The following is a 26,475-nucleotide window of genomic DNA, read 5'->3' on the forward strand; positions in this document are numbered from 1 at the left end:
TTTCTGATGTATCAAATTATTGATTCTTTCTGTATATGTTGTATTACAGGATCACCTGCCACAGGAGAATTAATCCTGATTTATGCTGGTGTGAGTGACAGGAGAAATGAGCTCAGTGGTTTTGGGGTAACAGCTGTTGAAAATGTTTATTTGTGTAAGGTCAAGGAAATCAATTCCATTTCTCAGGCAATGGAAAGAGAACTTACCTTAGGCAACTCCCATCTGGGAAACCACCTTTTCTGAGGGAATCACAGGCAAATTGTCTGCAGGATATTAACTGCTACTTACACCAACATTACACTGCAGTCTTAAGAAACTCATCAAGAAATGAGGTAAAATCACCCAGACCTGTGTGGTGACACAAGAGTGATATTTGAAAAATATCACACCACATGCACCAACAGTCATGCAGCCATTCAGGATTATTTAAATATTAAAATTAAAAAAAAAAGTAATTTTATCAGTTGAGGTAAAAATTCCTAAATTTTTGTTTCCTAGCTGTCAAAATCCAGTATAAATAAAGGCAAATGCACTTGTGCTGAGGATATTTGAACAGGACAGATGCTGAGTAAACACTGGTGTATTTAAGATCAGCATTACTCATTTCAGAAGTTCACAGAGGAACAGCTGATTTTCACGTTCTGTTATTCCCAGTTTAGACAAGCATTCAATCTGAGAAGGGAGCACAGAGGTGATTTAGATTTAATACCTCGATCTCATTTCAAGAGAAAGGCTTAAACGCAAACACGGTCAAGTTGAAAGTCTTAATGTTCTACTTGAATTCACATGATTTATGGCAGGGGAAAAAACAACCCTGCAGTGTTTCAACAGCCTGAGAAATGCTGGTTTCATCTACATGGGCTAGAGGAACCCAAATTCAAACTACAGACACTCAAAGTAACATTTGACACTCAAAGTAACAGTTAACACTCCAGCTGACTGACATGGGACACTGGCATTCAGACAAACATTCCAACCAGGAATAAATCTTCCTTTGAAAAACCCCAAATGTGAACTAGGGCAGATACTGCATTCATCTCCAGTGGTATAATTAGACATACAGGACTGAACTCATGTTCTTCCCCTGGATTTACACAGTGCAATAAAACCATCTTCAGTCAAATGCCAAACACGCTGCTGAGAGGGTTCACGTGGCAGTTCTTTCTCCTAAGAAATGCTGTTCAAATTGGAATTTTGATGCCCAAATATGCTAGTGAAAGCTTCTCAAGTATTTTGAAGCATTTTTATCCATTTCCAGAATCACTCATTGGCTTTAGTGAGCTGTTCTTCACGTTAGAAGTGCACTCATGTATTAACCAAAATTCCATTTTTCCTTTAATAAATGGCTCTTTTCCTCAAGGCGTTGAAGTCTCTACTGCCCAGTTCTCTATATAGTCACATCAGAATATGCAATGTTAATGTAAAATGGCAAAATGTGGCAATCTTGTGCTCCTTCCTCAGTGAAACCCATACCCAGATTGATGATACTGCTTTGCAGACCAAAGTCAGTATATGAGACCACAGGCTTTCATAAAACTCCCTAAATATGGGTGAAAACAGAACAAATGCCAACATCACGAGCTTCAAGCAGCTCCCTGAGAGTTTTTAAAAGCTGTCTAATCTTTACTTGCAGAACAGGAAGTAAATTTATTACATGAATTAAATAAATAAACATTTATTAAACAACTAAACAAACTCATTTTGTCTGCTCTGAGGGAAAAACTTTCCTGTATACATTGGATAAGCCAATTAGAAAATAACTCCCACCTAACCCCAGTAATAAGTATTCTATCCAGCTTGAGAACAACTCATGAGGATTTTGGAGTGGATGTTTCTTTTCTGGACTGCAGGCTGCTTTCAAACTAACTAGGAGAATAATCCTCCTTAATATTTACTGATGGCCCAGCTGCTGCTATCAAGCAGTTTTCTGCTTTTAACAAGTTAAAACCTCATGTCCACTGTAAAAAGGTAGATAATAATCTGCCTGGTCTGAACTGGGAGAGCATTTTAACTTGGCAGTGATGTCTCAATCTGCATTAGTCCATTAACAAAACAAACCAAACAATCTCGTGATGATGAACCAGAGACAATAAGAATTGTAATATTTTTCCTGCTGCTGCACTATTTTTTCCAAGCTAATTCCACATGTCAGGAGGTAATGAAGGGCAATGTAATTCCAGAAGAGAGGCTCAGCTTCTGTCTATAATAATACAAATTTGAAACTCAGTTGCTGTAAGTGATTAAAAACCTGTGTGCCCAAAATGTGTTCATTTTCCTGCAACTTCATCTAGTTAAGAAAACCCATAAAATTATTTTTACTCAGGCTCTCAGGTTACTAATGATTTCTGCAGCCAAAGGAACACTTGGGTGTTTCATTCTGCCTTAGCAGTAAAAACTGGCTTCAGCAGCTCAGAGCAATTTGTAGGAAAACAAATTTACAGAGTCTCAATCTGCTTCTGCTCTCACAGCACAAACGAGAGAGCCAAGGGAAAAACTTCTGTTCCAAAGGGTCACAGCAGGTGAGAATCTTTGTCCTCTCCCATTCCATCTTCCTAATAGCAGCGGTGTCTCCTTGATTTTGGAATTTGGTGGGAAGAAGGGTTAGTATTTATCCATCCTTGTACAACAACTTAATTTTTAGACATCTTGGACCATTTCCATGCTTTGCCTGTGGGTGCACAGCTTTAACCTCTGCAGACCAGGCTCCAGGGCACTTTTCACTTCTCCCCACTGCCTTTTGTAGCAAAGTTTAAACACTATGCAAAAAAACCTTTGGGATTCAGTGAAAACCAGCAAAGGTTTTGTTCCAAACCCAAACACAATCAATTGCACATAATTCTGAACCTCCTTCAAAGGGTGTTTGAAATAAAACAGTCATTCTTTGGCAAAACTCAGGCTAAAGCAGATAAAAGTGCTAAAGCAAGGGAATTCTACTTCTTGAAAATCAAAGCAATCCTATCCAATCATTTATGTCTTAAAAAGGAAAATGTGTCAGCATTTGCTAAATGGTGTATTTCTTCAACAGTGAGCAAAATGTATTTAAAGAGAGTAATTACACACAATCCTTTATGCTGACAGTATGTGATCCTGCTTTAAACTGCTACAGGGTTTAGAAATTCTAACAGATCTACTTTTTTCTAATATTAATAGCTTATTTTTGTAAAAAGATAAAGACAATCTATATTCCTTAACTAAAATGAAGGATTTCCTTTCTATCTGAAATCCTAGCTCACGTGTCTCACAGCCTGTTGACTTCCAGGTGAAAAGAATGATAGAATGGTTTGGGTTGGAAGAGACCTTAAAGAACATCCCCTGCCACGGACAGGGACAATTTCCCCTATCCTAAGCTCCATCCAGCCTGGCCTTGGGCACTTCCAGGGATCCAGGGGCAGCCACAGCTTCTCTGGGCACCCTGTGCCAGGGCCTGCCCACCCTCACAGGGAAGACAAGCACAGAAAATTGAACATGAAGATTTATCGCCTTCATTCCTGGACAACTGTGGATCTCTGAGAACATTAAAGAAAAAAAAAAAAAAGGTTTACATCAAGAAATAACCAAGATCATATCAACCTGCTATTGCATTTTCCCCCTAATGCATGCATTAAACACATCTCAGGATCAACTTTATTTTCTCTAATTATCCATAGGCTGTTTTTTATCAACCTCACAATTAATTTTTTCTTTTTTTTCACCAAGAAAAGTCGGGTGGTTTTTATAACAGAGTTTATCATCTGTTTACAAAAGAACCCTGGCATTTCCATATTTCAGTTTAAGGAAGGAAGTGAAGAATATATCAGCTAAACAAAACTGAGGGGGATGAGAAAAATAGTTCCAGCAGCAATTAGTCAGGGCATTATGTTTGCTATTACACACTACTGCAGGAAACATGACCAAGTTTCTAAAATATGCAAAAATTCCCACACAATTTCAAAATATGTTACTAATACAGTAATTTATCCCGTGTTTTTCCTCCAGATCATTATTGTTATTGAAATAGAAAATATATATGGCTGAGGGTTGAGATTGATTATAAACGAATATGACAAATTCAGGAAAATTCTTTCATAACAAGAGAATAAAAATAAAGAAATTGTGCCAGACATAGGATCTGTATGTGAAATATGTGCCAAAAAGATAGCTGTTTAAATTTTTTTTTCTGTTTGGTGGCTGCAAAGAAAAAAAAAACACCAAAAAATTGTGTCAGTTGATATTAAGTAAATTCCTATTGGCCAAACCCAGCCAACTTTTACCCATATGTTGACCTAAAAGTGTATTTCTGACCAGGAAAACATTCATAGGAGATATTTCACACAGCTTCTCCAGGTTCCACGTTTTCCCAGAATAATTCAAACCTATATTTTTATACAATATGCATTTCTGTATTTAACATACCCAGTGTAGATTTCTTTAGAGGTGTCAGGAGATTTTGTGATAAGTTTTATGGATTCATTCAGCAGCTTCTGAGTTGTTCCCCCTGTTATTTTTAAATATTTTTTAAATCAATACTTTTACCTGCCAGCTTTATCCTTTATTATCAAGGCTATTTTCTTAGTGTTTAGGTTAGCATTTAACATAACCCCAAAATTTAATGAGCTGTCTTATTTTTCAGTGCTCTTTTCACTGAAAATTTCTGCCTATTTTTCATGGAACTGATATTTTGCTGCACCATCCTGCCATTTTTCAGCCCCATATAATCACATGCTGTAAATGCAGATACATTTATCAAACCATTATCATCAATTACCTGAGAGCTCCAGCTTCTGAGATATTTTATGAATTCCTGAGATTTTTCAGGGCACTGACATGACAAAATACATGTCAGTATGTTGTAAAATAGTTGAAACAGCATAACCAAAAAATGAGGTGGGGGAAAAAATCATATTAAATACCACCTGCTACTACCCTTATCACCATCATCCTGCCTGTGCACATTTCAACAAACAGTTTTCTGGGAAGGAACTTTTCAAGGCCAGTATCACAAGAGTCTCCAGGCACTAAGTGATTTCCACAAATGATTAAACACTATCCCTTTAGATTATCCATGTGTTCCCAGTGGATCGTCCCTTAAAATGCAACTCACTCCTGTAACAAGGGATGTAAAGGGATGCTTTAGAAAGAGATATTATTCTATATCTGCATTGTTAAATAAGAGAATTCCATTGAATTATCCCAGCTCTTGCATGAGCTCTCTGATCCTCCTTTATTCAGAATTACAGATATATCTACAAGGCCAAAAGGCTTGGACTTAACTCACTGAGGAACAGCCAAAGAAACCTGGATTTCCTCAATGCCCATCAGACCAAGTAACAGCAGAGCAGGGAAAAGATTGAGCAGAAATAGAAATTCTATTGCCTGATCCATCACAAGGAACTATACCAATCTATATCAATCCTGAGAGGTTACAAGCACAGATGATAATCCATTGTAAGACTCGTATTTGTGGGAGCTGTTTTAAAACCTAAACTAAACCAGATCAGAGCTAAAGCATCAACACAGGAGCAGACAAAGATGTTGAAGAAATAGTGATAATTTAAGAAAATACAATGAATTGTTAATACAAACCATTGAAAAACTTCATTCAAAATGATCACATGTAAAAAGAGGAGCAGAAACTGCGAGGCACAAAGAGTTCCCAGGAAGTTTGGGGAAATAGGACATTAGAGGAAGCTGCAGAAATGTTTTACAAATGCATCCAAGGTAAGTGCTTGGGAGGAAAAAATAACCTCACATTCTGGTAAGATTTTCAAAACAAAATTTAGAAGATTTGTGATCATTGTGGGAATAAAATTCTGGAATTGCTTTCCAAATCGTTCTTTGACGTAGAGCTTGAAATTTTCTGGATTTTACAGATTAGAAATCGGACTGGAATTAGATATTAGATTATTGAATACTTAGAGAATTTGTATGATTGTTTACTTTCTTGCACTTCGTTTGCTGACATTCAGCCTATTATAAGCAGGGTTTTAATTGCCTCCTGTTTAGGCTTTTGGTTTGTTTGTTTGCTGTTTTAGTCTTGTTTGTTTTACAGGCAGCCTCCTCCACCTTCATAACAAGTATTCTGCCATGCTGGTAAGTTCACGACCTCATATATCCTATGAGAAGAATTTAATTAATTTGAAACTTTAATTCTGCCCTGTCTTCTAACACAAGGAAAGGCTCTCTTAGACATCAAGATGAAAAAATAATAATGATAATCATCATAAGCATGACAGAGTTGCAGAATGAGGCACAAACATGAAATTTAATTTAATCAGAAGAACTTCTTGAAGATGATTATATAACAAAGATGTATGTTTCACTTTGTAATAAAGTTGCTTATGAAATGAGAGTTTCAAGCCACAATACTCTTCCTTTATTTCTCTCTCCTCCACGCCTTCTATGAATCATCTCAATAAAGACTAAATAAGTCCCTCCTGTAAGATTCAGATTTCCATTTCTTTATGCTCACAAATATAGCTGGGCTTTTTTATTTTCAAATCTATATTACAACAAAAATGTCATGCTTAGGCAAGACATGAAGAACACACAAGAGCTTGCTTTTATTTCTTACACTACTGAAGACAAATTCACACAGGACGAATGAAAACAAGTACAAAAACGTGTGCAGAAAAAGCTGTAGGGAAAAGGATCAGTGAGTAAAGGAAATAGATTTGTGCCTCCCTACTATAAGAATGTCTATTGAAAGCATCTGTATTATTTATTTGCATAAAGTTGCTTTGTCCTTTTTTTGAAAACACTGAAAAAAACGATGCCATCTAGAACTAGACTTAATAGTGTGCTTAAATCTGGTAAAGGAAAATCAGTTTTCCAAGGTCTGTGTAATCAGATGGTGTATCTGGTTGTACCTGTAACTGTGCGTGTAACATCTGTAGTTGGTATAATTGAAGAAATCAGAATAAAGGCCCTTGTACAAAGCACAAGATAATTTCTCAGCAGCCCAAAGGAAGCAAGCATTCAAATATGTTGCTACCTCAGTCAAATTGTTTTTTTTAAATAAAAGCATTCCATATATTTTGCTCAATTTTAAAGAACGTGTCAAACACTTTTTAAAACAGGATTCAATGATTATATATATCTATATATACTGCTATATATATCTCTATATGTCTATATTTAATATTCAAACTCCCAATCAGTGTTGGCTGAGTGCATTCACCTTCCTGCCCAACAAATGGGTCAGGAGCCAAAAGGATGGAGCCTAAATTCATGTATGAAAAATGAATCTAGAACATGAAAAGGTGTAATATTCATCTCTAAAGACAAAAAAACTGCTGAAAAAAGGTAATAAAATGCTAATGAGACCTTTATCCCTCCCTCAGAAGCCAAGGTGCACAGGGCAAGGGTACTTTTTAACTGCTTTTTAGTAACTCCTGTCTTTTACATTTTACTAGATATATAAACTTCTAGTGTTTATTTTTCTGGAGGCGATTGCATCTCTCAGTTTTGCAGCGGAGTACCTGAGTTCCCCCTGGAATTCTCTGTGAGAAGATAAAACCTGGCCTGTTAAAGATTTAGAGTTGGTAGCTGCTGGTCTTAGAATCAGCCTAAAGAGGAGGGTAAATCCCAAAGAAATGGGGGCATCAGGGGCTGAAAACAACAGAACAGTGAGACCAAAGAGAAAACCTTAAAATGGCAGATTGAGATGAAGCATGCTGACCATTTCCTCAGCACCACTTTTCAGGTGCCAATGTTCCAAGCCCTGTTTGTCCTCAGTCTCTTTCCAATGACAGCATAGCCTTGGAAACTATTACTAATAAAATCCATGTGCACTCCTAACAACAGTGTTTCTACTTCCTCGTCTTGGTTGGAAGAAAATAGAAGTTTTCCAGGCATTTCATCCCTCTGGCTCTCACTAGAATCAATGAAAATCTCTTCCAATCCCACGAAACCACTATGAAAACTGTCCTCCTCAGCTACTCCAATTGCAGGGTTCCAGCTGGCACTTGTTAGCTTGGTCTAGAGTGTAAGAAGTTCTTGGAAGTTTATTTCATGGTAATAAAATCAGTTTAGCTATTTAAATGCTGAAAGGAGAGGTCAGCCAAGATGCAGTGAGTCCCATCTGTTGTGTTACAGTTGCATGCCAGGAGAGCCTTCCACACACACGAGATGGAAACAGGAGCATCTTTGACAGACACTGCAAGCTAAAATAAGCCTGGGGAGCTCGAGCAGGTTAAGATCCAACTGACCACGGGCAGTGGCTCCAGGATGTTATTCTTTTGCTGTAGCTTAAAAGAAAATATCAGGGAAACATATCTTCAGCCTGCACGAGGTGGGAAATGCTGATGCTCCCCTAAGACACACGTGCCACTGGTTGTCTCACTTGCAAAGAGACTTGATATGATGGTGTTATTACAAGGGAAGGATTTGATGTAAATGAAGCATTTCAAGCTCTCACCAGAAGGTAATTACATGCACACAACATCCTCTCTACAAGAAACTGAAGCAGATTTAGAAGTACACCACAGGAAAGAGCAGCACCTTCTGTGGGAAAAGCTTTTGCCACAGACATGACTTTTGTCATTCCAGAGGTTCACCAAATGCAACACATCATGACCTGTCTGAAAGACATTTTTGCCCCTAATTGTCTAGGATCCACAGAATCACATCCAGAGTTGGAAGTGACCCACCAGGATCATCAAACCCAACCCCTGGCCCTGCACAGACACCCCAACAATCCCACCCTGTGCCTCAGAGCATTGTCCAAACTCTCCTGGAGCTCTGGCAGCCTCGGGGCCGTGCCCATTCCCTGGGGAGCCTGGGCAGTGCCCAGCACCCTCTGGGGGAAGAACCTTTCCCTGATATCTAACATAAATCCCCTTGACCCAGCTCCAGCCATTCCCTGGGTCCTGTCACTGTCAGAGAGCAGAGATCAGAGCTGCAGACCCTGATGAGGTCTGACCCATCTCCTCCAGACAGAACAGACCAAGTGATATCAGCTGCTCCACATCCAGCTTCTCTTCCAAATCCTTCTCCATCTCCACAGCTCTTCCCCTGGATGCTTTCTAACAGATTTCCATCCTCATTATCAGAAAGCATCCAAGGCAGAGCTGCAAAGATGGCAGAGCCCTATGAAGATGCACAAGAGAGAAAGGGATCTTCAGTCAATGCATCCCACGTATTTTGCCTGATTCCTCTAGGTTGGGATGTCAACAAACACCTTTGAAAAGTCCATCTCCCTGCTGCGCTGTCTCAGAGGGTACAGACAACAGCCATCTAAAAGGTTAAAGGCAAAACTTGGGCAAAATTCATTTTGTCTTGTATGTTAGCAAGGCTCTAGCTATTTTAAATTAATCCTGGAAGTCTACTATGCTTACTTTTGCTGGCTTAAATATAGTAAAGAGTAGGCTGCATCTAATGGTTTCTAAATGCTCAAAGTTTTTTGCTCACTTGTATCTAGTCTACTATTTTAAGTGATATGCAAATAACAAGTCAACCAAAAGTCAAAAGATATTATGGATAAAATTCAGAAATTGGAACAAGGAGTCTGAAAATCTCACTGATGAACCACTGACAGAAATCACAATGATCAGATTCTTTTTCTCCATCTGCCACAGGTTCACTAATAGGATATTGCCTACAAAGTGGAGATCTTATTAATGATTAAATTTAAAAAGAATTTTTAGTTTAAAACAAAACAAAACAAAACAAAAAACCCAGAAGAGAACACTCCAAATCTCCGAAACTGATACAAGACAGACATTTGGTGCTCTTGAGCACTAAAAAGAGTTTGAGGCAAGGATCATCACCCGAAGAGAACCTGAGCTGTTGTAGTTCTAAGTTCAGTCAAGTTAGAAGGCCTGGATTTAGCCCTGGTTGATGGACACTGACATTGTGTCTGTGAAGATGGAAGAAGATTTATCATTTTACCCCAACCAAGCATCTTGTTTTACACGTTCACCTACAGCGTGCAAAATGCCAAACATTACAAAAAAGGAAGGAACGAAAATTGCTATTCTGCTTTGAAGATGCTGGAAATAATTCTCCTCTTCAAGAGAAAAGACTTTATGAAGGCAGGTAACACCAAAGAATGGGATTGGACTCGGCAAAAAAACACTGGGGAAGAATTTTTTTGTATTTCTAACTGTGATGCATAAAAATGATGAATCACTCTGATGATTGCTACCAATTTTGGGTATGTTTGGGTAACACCTCATTCATTTGCAAATCAGGAATTTTCAAAAATGGGGCCAGAAATGCAAGTTCCTCAGCAGAATTCTAAGTTTTATTAGAAACAAAACGAAAAGAAAAGATGATTTATGGCCATGATACAGATGAGAAAGAAGGTAACTTCTGCAGCAAAAGCCAAAGACAGAAAGCTGTAAGGTAAGACCAAGGTAAAACTGTACTTGCACATTTGCTCTCCAGAGCTCCTACTGCTGCCTGGCTTTTTGCCATCTCATTCTCTGTACACATTTCAGATGGGAAAACTGCTATCAGCGACTTTCAGAAATGAAAATATATAGTGTGACTCAGAAGTGCCTCTCTAATGCAAAAAGGGATGGAGAGCAGAAGAAAAAGATAAACTTTTACCTGGGGTGGAAGGGGGAAAAATGAATACTAGAATATTATAGTACATTTGAAAGATTCATTAACCTCAATTTTTAATTGAGCAGACAGTAAATAAAGGACTGACTGGAAATGATCAGATTAAATTAATGATTTATGGTCCTCATGCTTTTATCTGTTAGGCTTTTGAAAATCAACTGTCAGAAATGAGTGTAATTAATACTTACACTGATGTAGAACCTTTTGTATAACACTGCCAGTGATCTGTTCACCCTATTTATTTATTTACCAGTATCCACTGATATGGGCAAAGACTACAGGAATACTGAGATATTTGTGTGCAAGCCAAGATACAAAATGTCATCTGCTTTTGCTTTCTCTCACACAGACTGGGAATGTGAATTGTTGCAGCTTCCTATTTGTGTTATTGAAGTGTTTTGCATTCTTTAAACCAGTGGGTGTTAAGGTAACTCAGTGATTAGCTGCAATACCATGCATGATTAGAGGTTTAATGTTACACAACATTGTAAGAACTGTGGTCAGTAGCAGCTATTCCCACCTACACCTCAATTTTTATAATGTAAACCTACAAGATCACCAAACACTTTTGTTCAAAGAGATGTCCTTTGACACTGTTATTACCTGAGAGGGGTCCCACAAAGCCTCAGTGATTTTCCTCTCCTGCATAAACTCTACAACTATATTGGCATCCCAGCAAGAATAATAATCCCTGTGAGGACTGAGCCAAATAAGGTATCATTATTGCTCATTTCCCCTCTCCTATTCAAAAATGTCTTTGTTTTATTGTTAATACACACTGGTGAGTGCCTGTATGTTCCTTCTGACATTGCAGCATCAACAATTCCTGTAACAAAAAAAGTATCCATGGCACTTTCAGTCACACCACGAACACTGGTTTCAGGCCTTATGGCTGCTCTTACCTGTTTCCTTGGCCATGGTGATATTTCCAAATCCCTTGAAGCCCTGAACAGCACAAATTGTGTTTTGGGAAGGCAACAGCTGATGTGCTGCACACTCTGCATAGCTATGGTCCAAAACTGTCCTTATTTCATTACAACTAAAAGAAAAACTGGAGTCCATTGATTGGTGCCCCAAAGGGGAGGAGTATGAAATCACAGACTACGAGGAGACAGCAACACCTCCATTTGTGGTTCTGTGATAAAAGGTTCTCAGTGCAAAGCAGTGCCTTGACTCTGTCCCCCAGATATAACAACCCCATCAGTAGGGTGATGGCAGCAGCCTTTCAGTTACTCGTCCTTCAGAAGCAAGACCTGAATCCTACAAACCCTTTGACTGCAGGAAGTGCAGGTGGTGATAAAATCTGGACTTTTCCTCCCTTCTCTATCGTGTGCTTTTTCAAGCATAACATATTGTAAAGAGATTAAGGCTTACAGAACCACTTTTCCTCAACTTTTGAAGTCTTGGAAGCACTTCAGGATCATCAAAACAGGAGTTTTATAACCTGCGTACTGTGAAACTAAACTTACTGTTGAGATTACGCTTTCATGCTAAAATCCTTTTTAAGGCTACTTAAAAGTTTCTTAAGAAGTTGTCCTCGGGCTGAAGTTGCTGCTGCCTGCTCTGAGGCCATAGGAAAAACTTTCTGGGACTTTGAAGAAAATCCACTTAATTGTTTTATTTGATTTTCAGAAGGCCAAGCCTGGAAATAAAGCAGTGAGACCAATGATTTTTTCAGGCTAAGAGATAGAGTCAGTCGTCCTTTATTACCATTGATATTTCATAAAAGATTTTCTACTGAAGCCTGATCCACACACTTGTTATAATGTTATTCTAACAGAATAGTGAGGTGGTTGGTTTGTCTTTAAAAATTTAACTAAGGTAAAAAATAAATTTCCAAACACTAGGGAGATTTTTTATTAGGCTCATGGTATTTTACTCAGTAATATCTATTTTCTGAATGAGTTTGCTGCTCTTTTCTTTCATGAGGCTTTCCAACATGTCTTCTCCTTCATAACTGAACTCAGCTTTTCACCTAGGATAACTCTGACTAAGAATTCTTTCTTTCTGGATCCATAGCTACGTGACATGATGAATTTTCTTCTTGAATCCATGGGTTGTCAATATGTTAAAAAAAAAAAAAAAAAGAGAAAAAAAATCTAGCCCCTTATGTGCCTGACATTCAGCAGCAGCATTGCAAGCAGGTATGAATAAATCCACTCTAAATTCACCCTAAACCTTCTCTTATGCCAGCAGCTCTCCCCGATCACTATTTCTCACAGCCTGCTCTGTGTCCATTCGTATCATCTTCCTGATTTCTCCTAAAATTTCCCTCATGCAATTCTGTAGCAAAAGCTTCCAGTGAGAGATGAATATTTTGTCCAAATAACAACTGTCCTGGGGGAAACAAAGACACAGTTTATCTGACTCTACTGCTTATCTTGAGGATCTGCTTTGACAGGAAAATATTTTAAAGCTGCACAGGCCATTCAAGGCTGAGACTACCGGTGTCAAAACACAACAACAACAACAGTTACTGAACCAATCCAAAATGGCAAAAGGTCCATTTTATTCCTGAGATCACCTGGGATTCTTGGAAAACACAAAAGAAGCAATGTGGGATATACCTATGATTAGTTTACCATAACCACGATGCTTGTTAGAATCCAGCAAATGGGATAGAGAGGAAAAACCAGGGTCAAATCCACTATGACCCACACATTGCATCAGCTGAAGAAACAGAGACACTCCAGTGCAATTCCAGTGTACCTTGATACTGGGATTCAAATGCGTATTTTGTTCTGGATTAACAAATTAACAAATCAGTTTTATTACTCAGTAGTCTGTATTTGCATATTTGAAACGTGTAATTCGCTTGCAAAATCTTTTTAAATCAAGACTGCTGTAACTTTTGTTCAAGATCATGAGATTTCTAGATAAAGGATTACAATTTCTTCTTTTGCACCTGCTCAAAACTCCATCATTAAACATGCTGTTCTGTGCTCAAATCTTTGACAAGTATTTTCTCTGGATATCTACTCAGTTTTTGAGCAGGTCTGAATGCTCTCCAATATTTCAGGCTCACGATTTCCTTGTAAATGATTTTTTTTTCAGTTTCCTCAGAAGTACTTACAGCTTTTACTGAACTTTCTCTCTTCTTACATAGCTCTCCCCCTGCATTTCTGCCCTGAAATGGCTCAGTTTTTAATGACAAATTCCCTTTCTCTGCAGTAATTAGAGCTGTTTGTTTAATTTCTTATTTTGTTGTAATTTCGGAATAGCAGTGTAGATTCCTGTATCTCGTCCTTTCATTTTCCACCACTGCCATTATTTCTCTTACACTTTGTGCTCTAGGACAGGCTATTTAATTAAGCTCTTACAGTGTAAGATGCTCGTGTAAAAGCACAGGGCTAATATTTAATGATTGAAAGATAACCCTGCTAATACATCACAGAACAAGGGCCAAGAGGCTAAACTTTTTACAGAGTAATAAAATGTTAACCTGTCTTCAGTAGCAAAAATGTACCCAACACACTGGTTTTAGCACACACATTGAGGCACCCATTTTAAAGAAGAACATCAGTTCTGCTTAGGGCACAAATAAAACACTGTACCAAATAGGATATGAGAGTAAAAAATAAAGAATGAGGGTAATTAGGTGGGGCTGTATAAAAAAAAATCTTTTCTGAACATCCAACATGCCAGATGTTGTGCTGCACCATGGTGCACTAAGGTTACAAATTCAAACAGCTGGTTTGGAGGAGCTAAATTCTTAATTTATGCAATCAGTTAATTAACAAAAGTACCAAGTGCTCTTGATTGTATTATTAAAATGTTACAAATCACAGAGACTGGGGTGTAGGATTGTAAGAGATAGGAGGTATAAATGGATACTAGAGTTTGTAGGGGTCCTGTTATTTTAGGAAAATATGAATCACACAGCACAGAGCATGATCAGACTGAAGTGAGTCCCCTGCTCAGAGGGTGGTATTCACTAGAAAAGTATTTTTTAAATATTAGTGATTAAAAAGGGAGTAAATTGACTTTATTTCTTTTAAAGAGGCCTCAAATAATCACGGTTAAAAGTTAATTATCAAAAAAAAAAAGATAACTGGAAAATACTGGGAAATTATTACAAATAAATTTCGCTGCAAGGAGATAACCAGGTATTTCTCATGAAAATAAGTAATAGCGAACACATAAAGATGTAAAATAATTACAAAAAATGTGAAGAAGTGGCTGCATTACACTTCTGTTGATAGGAAATCCTCCTGCTTTTTTTTCCATTGTGTAAAACCACATGATAAGCCATTTGTTAATGAATGATGACCTCTAGGAAATCAGATAACAGAACCAGCACAACACTGGCTTTATGTTTACAGTCCCAAAGCTAAAAATGCTTTCAAGTTGGCATGGGAGATTCTGCAGCAATTTCCCAGTTAGTATTTTATCAAATTTAATTTTTAATCTTGTATTCTCCTGGGAAGGAAGAAAACCATCATTACCCACAAGTTGCTAACTTCAGGTAGCATTTGATGCTTATTTACATTACAGAAATACGCGTGAACAAATAAAATTATCCTTCAACCCTACTGGTGTTGCTGTGAAATGTAAGAGTGCAGCAGTCTAAGAAAAAATGGACAAATTAATAGAAAATGATTACTCAAGAGAATGGTAATAGCCTCACTGCCTCTGGTGTGCTTACTCAGGTGTTGATAGATAGGAAGAAATTTTGGGAACAGAGTAATATTGCCAAAGCAGCCATGAGATAAGGAAGCTCCTCCCCCTTCCAGCCATCCCGGATTCCTCGGTTTCACTGGAAATCTGCCAAGGGCAGACGCTGAGGGATCAGCATCTGCTGTAGCCAAGTTCTCCATGTCCAATTGTTTTGTTTCCCTCCTATGTCTGTGTCAGCAATGCAGTTTAGAGACCATAGGTCCTGCAACTGCTCCCTTCACAGCAGGTGCCAAGCCTTGGAGATGGACCCTCACAGCCTGGAAGCAGCACTGGCTTCTGGACAAAAACAGTCTTGACCATGCAGACACTGAGTATTCACCTCCTTTAATAACCTACCTTCTTCAGGAACACCAGAGGCTCTAAAAGTCACAAAGCAGCAGCTGTGTCTGTGTCTCACCTTTTCTAAGGCACTTTGATTCCATTTCAGCATTAATCGAGACACGAGAAGATGAAACTGGCATGGATCCCAGTGGAATATCAACACCCAGTGGTTAAAGTCAGTAAAAAAAGCAGAATAAATAGTTCACCCATCACACTGCACTACCAGAAAGTTTTATCCCGAAAGAATTTGGAGCTCATTTTGCCTCAAAGGAGGACAAACAAACATAAGATCTGGCTGCAGGAGCGACTCAGGAACTTCACTCAAAGAGGCCAAACTTCTCATTGTCTCACTGCAAATAAGTGGACTTGTGGCTTTAGCTATGTCAGTACACTCCTGATGTTTACTAGGAATTAGGAACATCTGCTGCCCACACAGGGAAGAAAGGCCAGGGATGGAAATTAAAACTGAGCAGATGAAACACTAGGACACAAAGGTAGCTCACAGCTTTAATTTCAAATAAAATCTCTCAACTTGAATGAAGAGCTTGAGTTAAACTAATCTATGACTTTCTTAACACTCCTTGCTTACAAGCAAGGATTACCACCTTCTAAACTGTACTTCTTATCTAGCTTAAAGTCAGCTAAAAGAAAAATGCAGAGTAAAAGCTGATCAGCCTGTAAGAGTAAACCCAGGGACGTACACATTTTTCAGGATGCAAGTTGGATGCAGAAGCTATGACAGAATACTGACACTTTTTTTCCATCATCAGAAAAAAACAGCTAGGTGTGTACTCTGCTGAAGCAGCAGTGTGCACTTAAACAAAAAAGAACAGAACATCTCAGGTATGTGTGAAAATATCAGTCTTTGTTCCTCGAACTAAAGTTGCAGAAATAAATGAGCCAATTTCTTTATCGTAGGCTTTTTTCTTTGGGTGTTGTCTGTCTTAAATTAAAACCTGTCAGTTCATGAATTGATACAATATTTACAAAAGCACAAGGAAAATACTGTCACCTATTCCTTACGAAGGCCACCAGTGCCTGCTGGAAGGGAGCTGAAGTGCCACATGTGAACTCCCAGCCCTGCATCGACCTCAAGTGCATTGCAGAGTTACACAGATGATCTTCACTCCCTAGCAGAAAGTCTAGTTTTGTGTTTCTTTGTGGTTTTCTGAGAGTTATTTCTGGAAAGAAAAAAAAATACTGGTTTGGATATTAGTTCTGTTAATGCTGATGTAAATTGAGATTTAATCCACTGTCGATCACCAGAGTAAAATCTTCTTTCACAATTTTGCCCCTTTTCTCTCATTACCGGATGAGCTAAGAAGGGGTCACTGAGCAGGCCCAGCTGCTTGTTTTGTGTGCATTGCACACTGCCAATGGTTTTTTCTCCCCTCCTGTCTTCAGCATGTAAACCTATTTCCACATTTGTGATGGGAAAGATTACAATCAGTCTGAATTAGGGAGCTCCAAATAATACCATTCTTAGAAAATTAAAGGTAGCCTGCATTGTGTCTCAAAAAACTCTTTTCTTCTTTTTCTATTTTTTTTTGTAAAATTAAGATGTTCCAAGCCCCTAACTGCCCAAAAGTAACCCACTACCCTCTTCAAAGTGGCAATTACTTGGATAAAATTAATTAAGGCTTCTGCAAAATTAATGGGAAGAGAGGCTACAAACCAAAACCAGAATGGTGCTGTTAGATTTCACCTGCCACAATTTACCATCCAACCTTATGATACTATTGATGTGCTTGCACTATATCCACTTTAAATCACCATAAACCATTGCCAAACTCAGATTTTTCACTGGCCAGGTGTTGTTACAAGGATTATTTGTCATGTCTCCAGAAATCTTTTAATTTTGTATGAGGTGAAACTGACAGATCCATGTGGGGTTCAAAAAATTCTTCATAAAAATCAATTCATTGAAAAGTAGTAAGGGACTTTTGAAAAGTTCATTTTTAAGTGTTTTAAAGATGGTGCTTCATCAGTTCATACTGAAGCAGAACACACCCCTTCATTCAGGTTTTGCTGGAAATAAGAACAGTGCAACTGAATTTAACTCTTGTAAGTGTTCACTGACCACTAAAATGGTAAAGCATTTCCATAAAAGCATTACAACTCCCCAAACTGAAACAACAAGTAGAAATATCTTGGACTTACACCCATCTTTTTGAGAATGGAAGGTCTGATCCAATCCCTGATAATTTGAATTCCAACTGAACAGCCTGCTACTATGGCTCTTAAGAGTTTACTGGATGCTGAATTTCATCTACCAAGAAAACCTGTTAGATTTAATAATTTAATTTTTCAAGAAACAGTCCAGGGGATCAACAGTTAAACCAAGGAACCTCTAGCAAACAGAACAATGAAAATTAAGTAATTAGCTTCCTTATAGTGCTTTGACAGATGCATTGAATAAATCTGAGCTGATTTATCAGTCACGTGCCTTTGTGTGGTAGGTATTAGAACTATCTGTCATTAACCTTATGCTACTAATGAAAGTGCTTGGGCAGAGAAGTTAAATGACTTCCCAAGGTCACAGCTGAAGTTGGCATTACAACTCAGGCATTTACTTTCAGCCACTGAAGATAATTTCTTTAAAAACATAAAGGGATTCGTGAGGAAAAGATCATGACCCAGAAAGACACCATGATTTCTCTAACCTCAGTTTCAGAAGGCAGAAATAAATTTGAGAAATGGCTGTGAAAAACCATTGCAAAGAAAAGAGTTACCCATCTAAATTCTGGAGTGGTACCATCCAAATTCTGTTTTATTATATTGTTATGTTTCACCCCCAGAATCTGTCTGACAATTTGATTTATTTTGTATGATTTACATTATAGTTAAGTGACACCTCACTCTGTGTTTCCAACAAAACCCATAGACAAATCTAGCTGTCAGTGAATGTCTTGAAAAATGACAATCCATCTTTGTTGTTATTAATGTTATGGTAGGAGGTAGGGAAGGGAAAATATTATATAATGAAAATGGCTTTTGAGAGAAGATTTAAATATTCTGTAATATGGACTATAAAAGAAACTTAACCTCCTTAAGGCTCGAGCTGACAAAATATATTTTTAAAAATGTATTGGCTATGCAGAGAAAATTCTGCCATTTGTATTCAACAAATGAAGTGCAATTTTTTTTTCCTTCAGGATGTAAAAATGCAGGTTTCATGTAAAGAAATATTAAAGCATGTATTATTTTTTCCTGACCTTTTGACAGGGCTGTCTATTGAGCTTGGTAGGAATTCAGATTCAGATTTCAAAATTAATGATTAATACTACAGACTTTTCACAGTATTGAACTGGCAGTGCCAAATTCCTCTACCATGAGCAACTGCAACTCCACGCATTTCAGCAGAGCTGTGTTTGCATATCTTAGCAAGCAATTCTGGCCCCGTGCCTGGGAAAGCATCTTGCATTCCATAGTCACTTGATTATGGCTCATCTTTAAACCACACTTTACTATTTGCAAGATACTTGACCCACAAAACCAGAGAAGTCCATCTGCTAAGGTTCCATTGTGCATCAGTAAGTAAAAATGATGAAACTATTTGAAGTGCAAAATCTAGTATAAAAGGGACATAAATATATTCCAAATACGTACTTGCTTCTGCAGACTGATGAACTTGAAATTTGGGGTTAAAAATTTCACTTGCACTAGAAATTCCTTTCTTCAAGATGCTTTTTACCTGAACCAGAAATAGTTCTTACTACTAAAAGGGCAAGATCCACCTAAAAGAACCCATTCTTGGAAAAAACTAAGAATGCACCCACAAGCCAGTACCAGCTGTCAAAGATATACAGGATTCAATTAAGAATCTGCTTCTAATAGTCTGGAACAACCTAAATGGAATAAAAATATTAGGTATTAGCCCCGAGACATCTATTGATACCAACACTGTTGCTTTTTGGTGGGGTACAAGCTAACCACATGTCGAAAATTTTTACCCAAACTCCAGTTTGGTCTAAAATACAAATCTAATGTAATGTTAGGCTTGTAAATACAAGACTAAATAACTAAAACTGCTTATTTTTTTGGTTTCATAGAATCACAGAATTCCCTGGGTTGGAAGGAACTTTAAAGTCCACCCAGTGCTACCCCCTGCCATGGGCAGGGACACCTTCCACTATCCCAGGTTGCTCCAAGCCCATTCCAACCTGGCCTTGGACATTTCCAGGGTTGGGGCAGCTTTTCTGGGGGTGTCAGGGTCTCACCATGCTTACAGCAAAGAATTTCCTCCTAAGAATAAACCTAAATTCTCTCTCTGACAGTTTAACAGCATTGCAGTTCTTCCTTCTTCCCATTAAAGTTGTGGGTTTTTCTGGCAGGGAGTTTTTGGCTTTTTTTTTTTTTTTAACTACAACCTTAAAAGGTATTTTTCCTCCTTTTATGCCATTACCTCTTATGATATTTTTAAAATATCTACTTAGCTATTTTTAAGTTTTTTAATAATGCTATTAGACCTGTCATGGCAACACTTTTCTGCAAATCTGTGGAGGATGTGACTGCTAGAACACTAACCCCACATATGTTCACTGCATATAAGCCTACAACTCCACTGCCACTATAACTATGAACAAACATTGTGGAGGGGTTTTCCATTTGTTTGGGGTTTTTTTTTCCTCTCTTTGTACACCTACCAGCTATTTCCTTTTTCATTGCCACAGCTCCAGTCACAAGGAGGCAGCAATAAATCTTTGCATATACACAGGGGCTGGGACAGAAGGTTGCTGAAAGCCCTGTGATCCTCTTGCAGACAACAGCAATAAACCTTACTGTATTCAGCATTGTAGAGAAATTTTAGGCCCCCAAGACCTTTCTTTAGGCACCTGCAAGGTATGTACTTTAGCAAACACCTGATTTCCAGAGCAGAATAAGGTACCTTTACTCCCTGTTTGGTACATGGCAAGAATGAGATGCTCCAGAACATCTGAAAACACACACCCACTGTAAAAAGACATCCAGACACTTATTTTATCAGGGAACTATCCAGATTTAGTCAATATTAACCAAGAAGACCTTACTGTTTGCTTCGGCTCAGGCTCTACAGAATCAGTAAGAGTCCTGTACTAACAGAAGACATTCAGAAGTATAGTTCAGTACCTGTCAGATCAGTAATTCCCTAATTGCATTTCCCTTTGCTAAATAGCACATTGTGTGACAAGAAAATATGTTGCAAAGGGGCTGCAAAAAAGCCCCTTTGAAAAAGCCTTCAAAACATTGCTAGTACAGAAAAATGGCACACAATGTTATGGAGCAAATCACTGAGTTATATTTTTCTTTAAAAACACAAGCACTTTTCATAGTTCCTGGCCTGTTGAAGGTAAACTGAAATGAACATTATAATTTTATTAGATGTCCATTCCATGAGTATCCAAGGTTTCAATCGTTATATTTTATACTCCTCAAGGAAGAATAAAGCTATTTCAGTATCATCCCTGAAGACTTGTAATTATCACTGGTTGACTTTAGAGTGTGTCTCTTCAGAAAGAGAAGGTACCGTAAATATATATATATTTATATATGAACTACAGACCTTTCAAGACCATATATGTTCTTAAGGCTGTGCCTTCTCTGTAGGTCCTTTGCCCTTTTTCAGTTCAGACTGACAAATAATTAAGTCTGGAGCAGTCCTTGGCCAGGACCAGATTGTGAAGCACTGATTTGGCATTTTGCTTAATAGACATTCAGCTCAATTGTACTGTTAGTGAAGCCGAACTGAAATTTAATTCTTGTTGCTCATGTCTTTTGACAAACTGCTGGAAACACCATTTTTAACATGCTCAATTGCTTTCATGAAGCACTAAACCACAGCATGTTCCTCTGCCCGTCACCCAAACATTTCCAGGGCAATCACCGGCATAAAGTTGACCAAAACTCCTGAAACAACACCTCTAACATTTCACCCAGGATATAACTTTTCCTGCCTCCCCTGGAGGTGCCAGATGGAAATCTGGCTGTGTCAATAAGGTCACTTACCTCCACCAACTTGTTGGCGTGTTCACGGAAGACCTGAGCGTATTCCTTCACTTCTTTCTCGTTCCCGCTTTTCGCGGCCTCGATGAGAACCAGCAGTGGGACGTTGGTCTCCAGGAATGAATCTGATATGTGATCCATCACTGCCTTCCGGAGCTGTGACAAAGGACAGCAGATCAGTAAACAAAGGACATTTATCAGCACACGTTCCCACTGTTCATGTTGAAGCACTGATGTGTTGCATCTCGCAGCATTATGTGGGAATTTGGACTTTTTGCTTTCTTTTCTCCAATATTTCCTGCAAGCAAAATTAAAAACTTGAGGGCCTAGGCTCTGCAAACCCCTCCTGGGATTTGTGCTGACATATACCTAATCCTACTGGCCTGAATGGATCTGTACAGAATGCTGGTGATAACTCATGTAAGACATAGCAAATTGATGAGAAATGAAAGCTCCACACTACTTGAGAAAACAGTTCAGCTCACTAAAAAGCCAAATATGGATTAAGAAGCTTAACTCCAAGCAACCATTAAAAAATATTAGCCTGAATATTTCTAAGCCTTCTCTAATTCCTCCAGTGAATAGTATTCCATGCAATAATTAATATTTTGTGTAGCAGATACCTTGTGCTTTGTATTCCCATTTGAATAGCTCCAAGAAGTATAAACAGAAAACCTTTTTAGCATTTTCCAGGCAGATTAGAAAACATATTACAATTTATTCTAAAGGAAGAAGAAAACATCTTACAAGTTACTGAAGATTTAACACCTGTTAGTCCATGTAAGCATCTATTTGAGACAATATTACTGTAAGAATGATGTCACTAGCCTCTTTTCCACCTTGCTAATGACCACTAATTAATGTCAAACTTCCACAAAATTTGAAAGACAGCCAGAAAGATGACTGAAATCTTAAATAATTCTTCCTGGAAGCGTAATTGCTCTGTAGGATTGTGGATCAGAAACATCTTGATTATGTTTTCTCCAGCTTTTGGGTTGTTAAGAATGAAAAACTGTGGGCTCAAACAGAAGCTAGGAGCTATTCAGCCTAGAGGCTTGGGTAGCCATTAGTCTCCTTAAATAATGCATGTTTAGCTAGATGAAGCATCCAGAGAGGTAATTTTCTCTATTCTGCAGCCCAGACAAGAAAGCTTTAGCTAGACAAGGTGCCATCAAAACACCCAATCACACTGAAAACCACCCTATTGTCAGACATTGCAAATACACAATCCAAGATGCATTTGCTGTTTGATGACAGCAATTCTCAGCTCTATTTGAATAAGGAGAAAGCTAACTTTGAATATTTTTCTTCATTCCCTGAGTGGTGCAGTAAAAACAAGCTAAGCAAAATAGCATATATGTGCTTGTAGGAGGTATTCATTTTATTTCCATCACAACTGAAGCAGTCAACATATTAAGCAGTTCTCAATTCTCCTTAAAAATTAATTCTACACAGATTCAACCTGGAAAGTTTTTGGTTTTTTTTTCCGCTTTCAAAATGATTAAAGGCACTCAGAATAGCCAACTCAGTAACACATACAAACAGGGGGAGGAAAGAAGACAAAAAGAAGAAAAGAATCATCTATCAGAGACCTGCCAACAGTTTGGAAGCTGCTGTGTGTTTGCTACCACCTATTACATTTCCATCTTGTACTCTTTATTTTTTCTCCCATCAATCTGCTGCTCTCCACTTACTGACTCTTATTTTCTTCTTACATTAAAAGCTCTTTCAGACCATGCTTTGGGTCTATTTGCGCAGCATCTCACACAATGGGATTCTGATCCATGGATAGTTTTCATAGGTAGCATCTCAATAGAAATAATAATATTGCTCCAAGTACATCAAAACATTGCAAGAAAAAGAAGAATAAATGTTCTAAGATGCTCAGTGTCAGAGAACAGTGCAGCAGCACAGCACTCTGCATTCTATGGCTGATAGATTTCCAGTCAGTATTTATAAAAATTTAACTTAAGAATTCAGACACACGGTGGGATTCTTGGGGTTGCTCTCTGCAGGACAACCAGGAGTTGGACTCTATGATCCTTGTGGATCCCTTTCAACTCAGGATATTCTGTGATTCCCTATTAAATTAATAGTTTCACTTATAGCCAGCATTAAGGGAGAAATACTGCCAGAGAAGGTGTATCATAAATTTGCATAATTCTCTCTGCAGACATCCATTTTCCAGGGCTTGCTGGCAAACTCCAGATCAGATGCCTCATTTGTGTACCCACAGTTAGACTTTGATGCCCATTGTATCAAAAAAGACCAAATGGTAGGTAGCATTTCCAAAGGAACACATGAAGCTTTTAAAAAATTCCATGGGGCTTCCAGCTCATTCTCAGTGAAAGATCCTTAAAAAAATCCACTTGCTCAAGTTCAATATGTGCCAGTGAAAACCTACTGTCCACTGCACTAAAAAACCCTTACTTTAAATGCTAAATGAGCACTAACACCTTCCTGTATGTATCCTGCCATAAGGAGGGATCTGTTCCAAAGGCTTCTATTTATTCAATGAACAAACAATTCAATTTTTAATCTAAGGTAATGTGGTGTTATGGATCGGGTTATAACAATTTGCCCCATGGAATTGTAACAGCAGTCTCAGGATGTTCAAGTAAGCAGCTTATTCTCATCAGTGTTAAATATCTTCAGCCTACAACCACATCCCAGAAATCAATAAAAAGGACAGCAAAAGCATCAGCTAACCAGCAATTTGGGGTTTACCATAGTAAATATACAGCAGAGCTCTTTCTGAATCAAAGTGAATGAATAAAACGGATATCTTGTTTCTAATGGTAACTGAGTGTTGCACTCTGAGGTTCCTAATTGCAGCAGCTGAAAAAAAAAGAATCTGAATTCTGACTGTCACAGGTTTAATAAATACAAAATTAATACATTCTGTTTTTCTTCTGCTGTGTTAATCATAGATGTCAGTGGAATATTTCTGGCCCCTCTTGTAAACAGGCACTATAATTTCTTTAGGAATTTGCTATCTGAGTTTTAGGACACCCTTGCACTGGAGTTGAAAGGTAGAGTTAACGGGTTTTATGTACGCAGGAGACCACAAATTTTCCCATCCTTCACCACAAGCTGTAAAGAATGACTTGACAAAATCATTTGTTAAATGTGACAGCAGTATGAAGGCAAGACATTCATCCAAGAGCTCAAATGGATACATGACAAGGTAATATTAATGGCACAAGACAAGACATTTAAAACTACTGGCTCACCATTACCAGTCTATTTGATCCAATTAGGGCTATTCATCAAGGCAGATAACTACTGGAAAAACAATCTTGTGTGTTCCTGTGCATACTGCAACAAAGTCCAGTCTAAGTGATGGCTTGTGCATCCAGAGATTTCAGTTTCATCCAGGTAACCTCAGTTCAGAAGGGAATAGGAGAAGGCTGTGACTTAAATCTGAAAGCAGCAAAAGCCTGTCGTGTTTTATTCCAAAACCAGCACCAGGGTTTTGCTCGTGCACCTGCATTAACAAATGCCTTCGCAATGCCTTAATTTATGCTGAGCTCTGATGTAAATATTATGACACACACTATTACTTGTAAGACAACGTTTTAGGTTTTTTTTCCCCCACAGGATCTTTAATTTAGAGATGAATTCAAAGCAAGAATTCCACCACGTGAAACTTGATTTATTAGAGGAGAAAGCACGTTAAATTAAGGTCTTGCTTAATTCATTTTGTCAGAGTCAAAACTTTATTAATGTACATAAGGCTAACAGATTAATAAATTTGCCACAACAACAAAAAATACAGAAGAAAAACATCAAGACCTGAAAATATTTTTGAAAGCATGAATGGTGCACAGGCAGATTTTATGCCTTTCCAGTTCAGTCAATTTAGTCAGTTTATGGTGCACAGTCAAGTTACTGGTTTTGATAGCATCATGCTCTGCTGTTCTAAGCACCATTTAGGGCTGTTTTATCATTGTCAGTTCACAGCCATAATTGAGCTCAAAGAGGTTAAATGCCCACCAAAACGATGTTTTCCATGGCTATATAACAATTTTAGAACCAAAATGTCTCAGTGCTACTTACAGTCTAGTGGAGAATTAAATGTCCAATCCTGCCACTGGAAGGTAAAGCCACAGCAGGAGATTAATGACTCCAACAGATTGTTAAACTTTATAAAGCCTGGCAGTACAGAGCTGCCTGTAACAAAAGTTTACCAAGGAGCACCTTATTCACTATTTTCCATTTAACAGGAGTTGCAACCCAGCTCCTGCAGAGAGCTCCCAAACAGGCATTAATTCAATTGAAAGGGATGAAAATAAAGCCTTCTCCACTGCAGTTAAGGTGTGTCACCTCCAATACGCTGTGAAATTGAGTTCTGGAGAATAAGGCAGTGACCATTAGAAGCTGCTGCAGTTTGGTGCTAAAGAGAAAGTCTCAGTCAATTCTGCAGACTGTGTCACATAGGATGTGACCAAAGAATGGTAACCTGGGGGATGGGGACAGCAACACCACCAGCTTTGTCTTGGCAGATTAAACAGCAAAATGACTGCCATTTAGAACATGTATCACACTTAAGACACTCAAACTAGAGATCTATGGAATAAATTTAAAAAGTAGGATTTGAGCCAAAGATAAATCAGGAAGAAACACTATTACAAAGACAGGTAATTCTTACTAGAACCATGAAATGGCCTGGATCTTAAAGAACATCCAGTTCCAACCCCCCTCCCACGGGCAGGGACATCTCCCACTATCCCAGGCTGCTTCAAGCCCCATCCAGCCTGGCCTGGGGCACTTCCAGGGATCCAGGGACAGCCACAGCTCCTCTGGGCACCCTGTGCCAGGGCCTCAGCACCCTCACAGGGAACAATTTTTTCCTAAAATCTAATCTAAACCTGCTCTCTTTTAGTTTGAACTTCTTAATATATTTTTCCATATGTGAGCTTTCCTCTGTCTACGGAGAAGCTGCCATAA

The 26,475-nt window shown here is 38.3% G+C and overlaps 1 protein-coding gene across 13 annotated transcripts in view; it reads right to left on the minus strand.

Annotated features, from left to right (window-relative positions):
* The window catches only part of CTNNA2 (catenin alpha 2), a 463,302-nt gene that overhangs the window by 77,370 nt on the left and 359,457 nt on the right, over window positions 1-26,475 (minus strand). For all 13 annotated transcript variants that reach the window (XM_068189021.1, XM_068189024.1, XM_068189023.1 and 10 more), the window contains one exon: window positions 21,529-21,681. In XM_068189021.1, the coding sequence (XP_068045122.1) occupies window positions 21,529-21,681 (153 nt within the window). The remainder of the gene's footprint in view (window positions 1-21,528; window positions 21,682-26,475) is intronic.

The sequence above is a fragment of the Anomalospiza imberbis genome, chromosome 4 (assembly GCF_031753505.1).
Source record: "Anomalospiza imberbis isolate Cuckoo-Finch-1a 21T00152 chromosome 4, ASM3175350v1, whole genome shotgun sequence".
In the NCBI taxonomy this organism is placed as follows: domain Eukaryota; kingdom Metazoa; phylum Chordata; class Aves; order Passeriformes; family Viduidae; genus Anomalospiza; species Anomalospiza imberbis.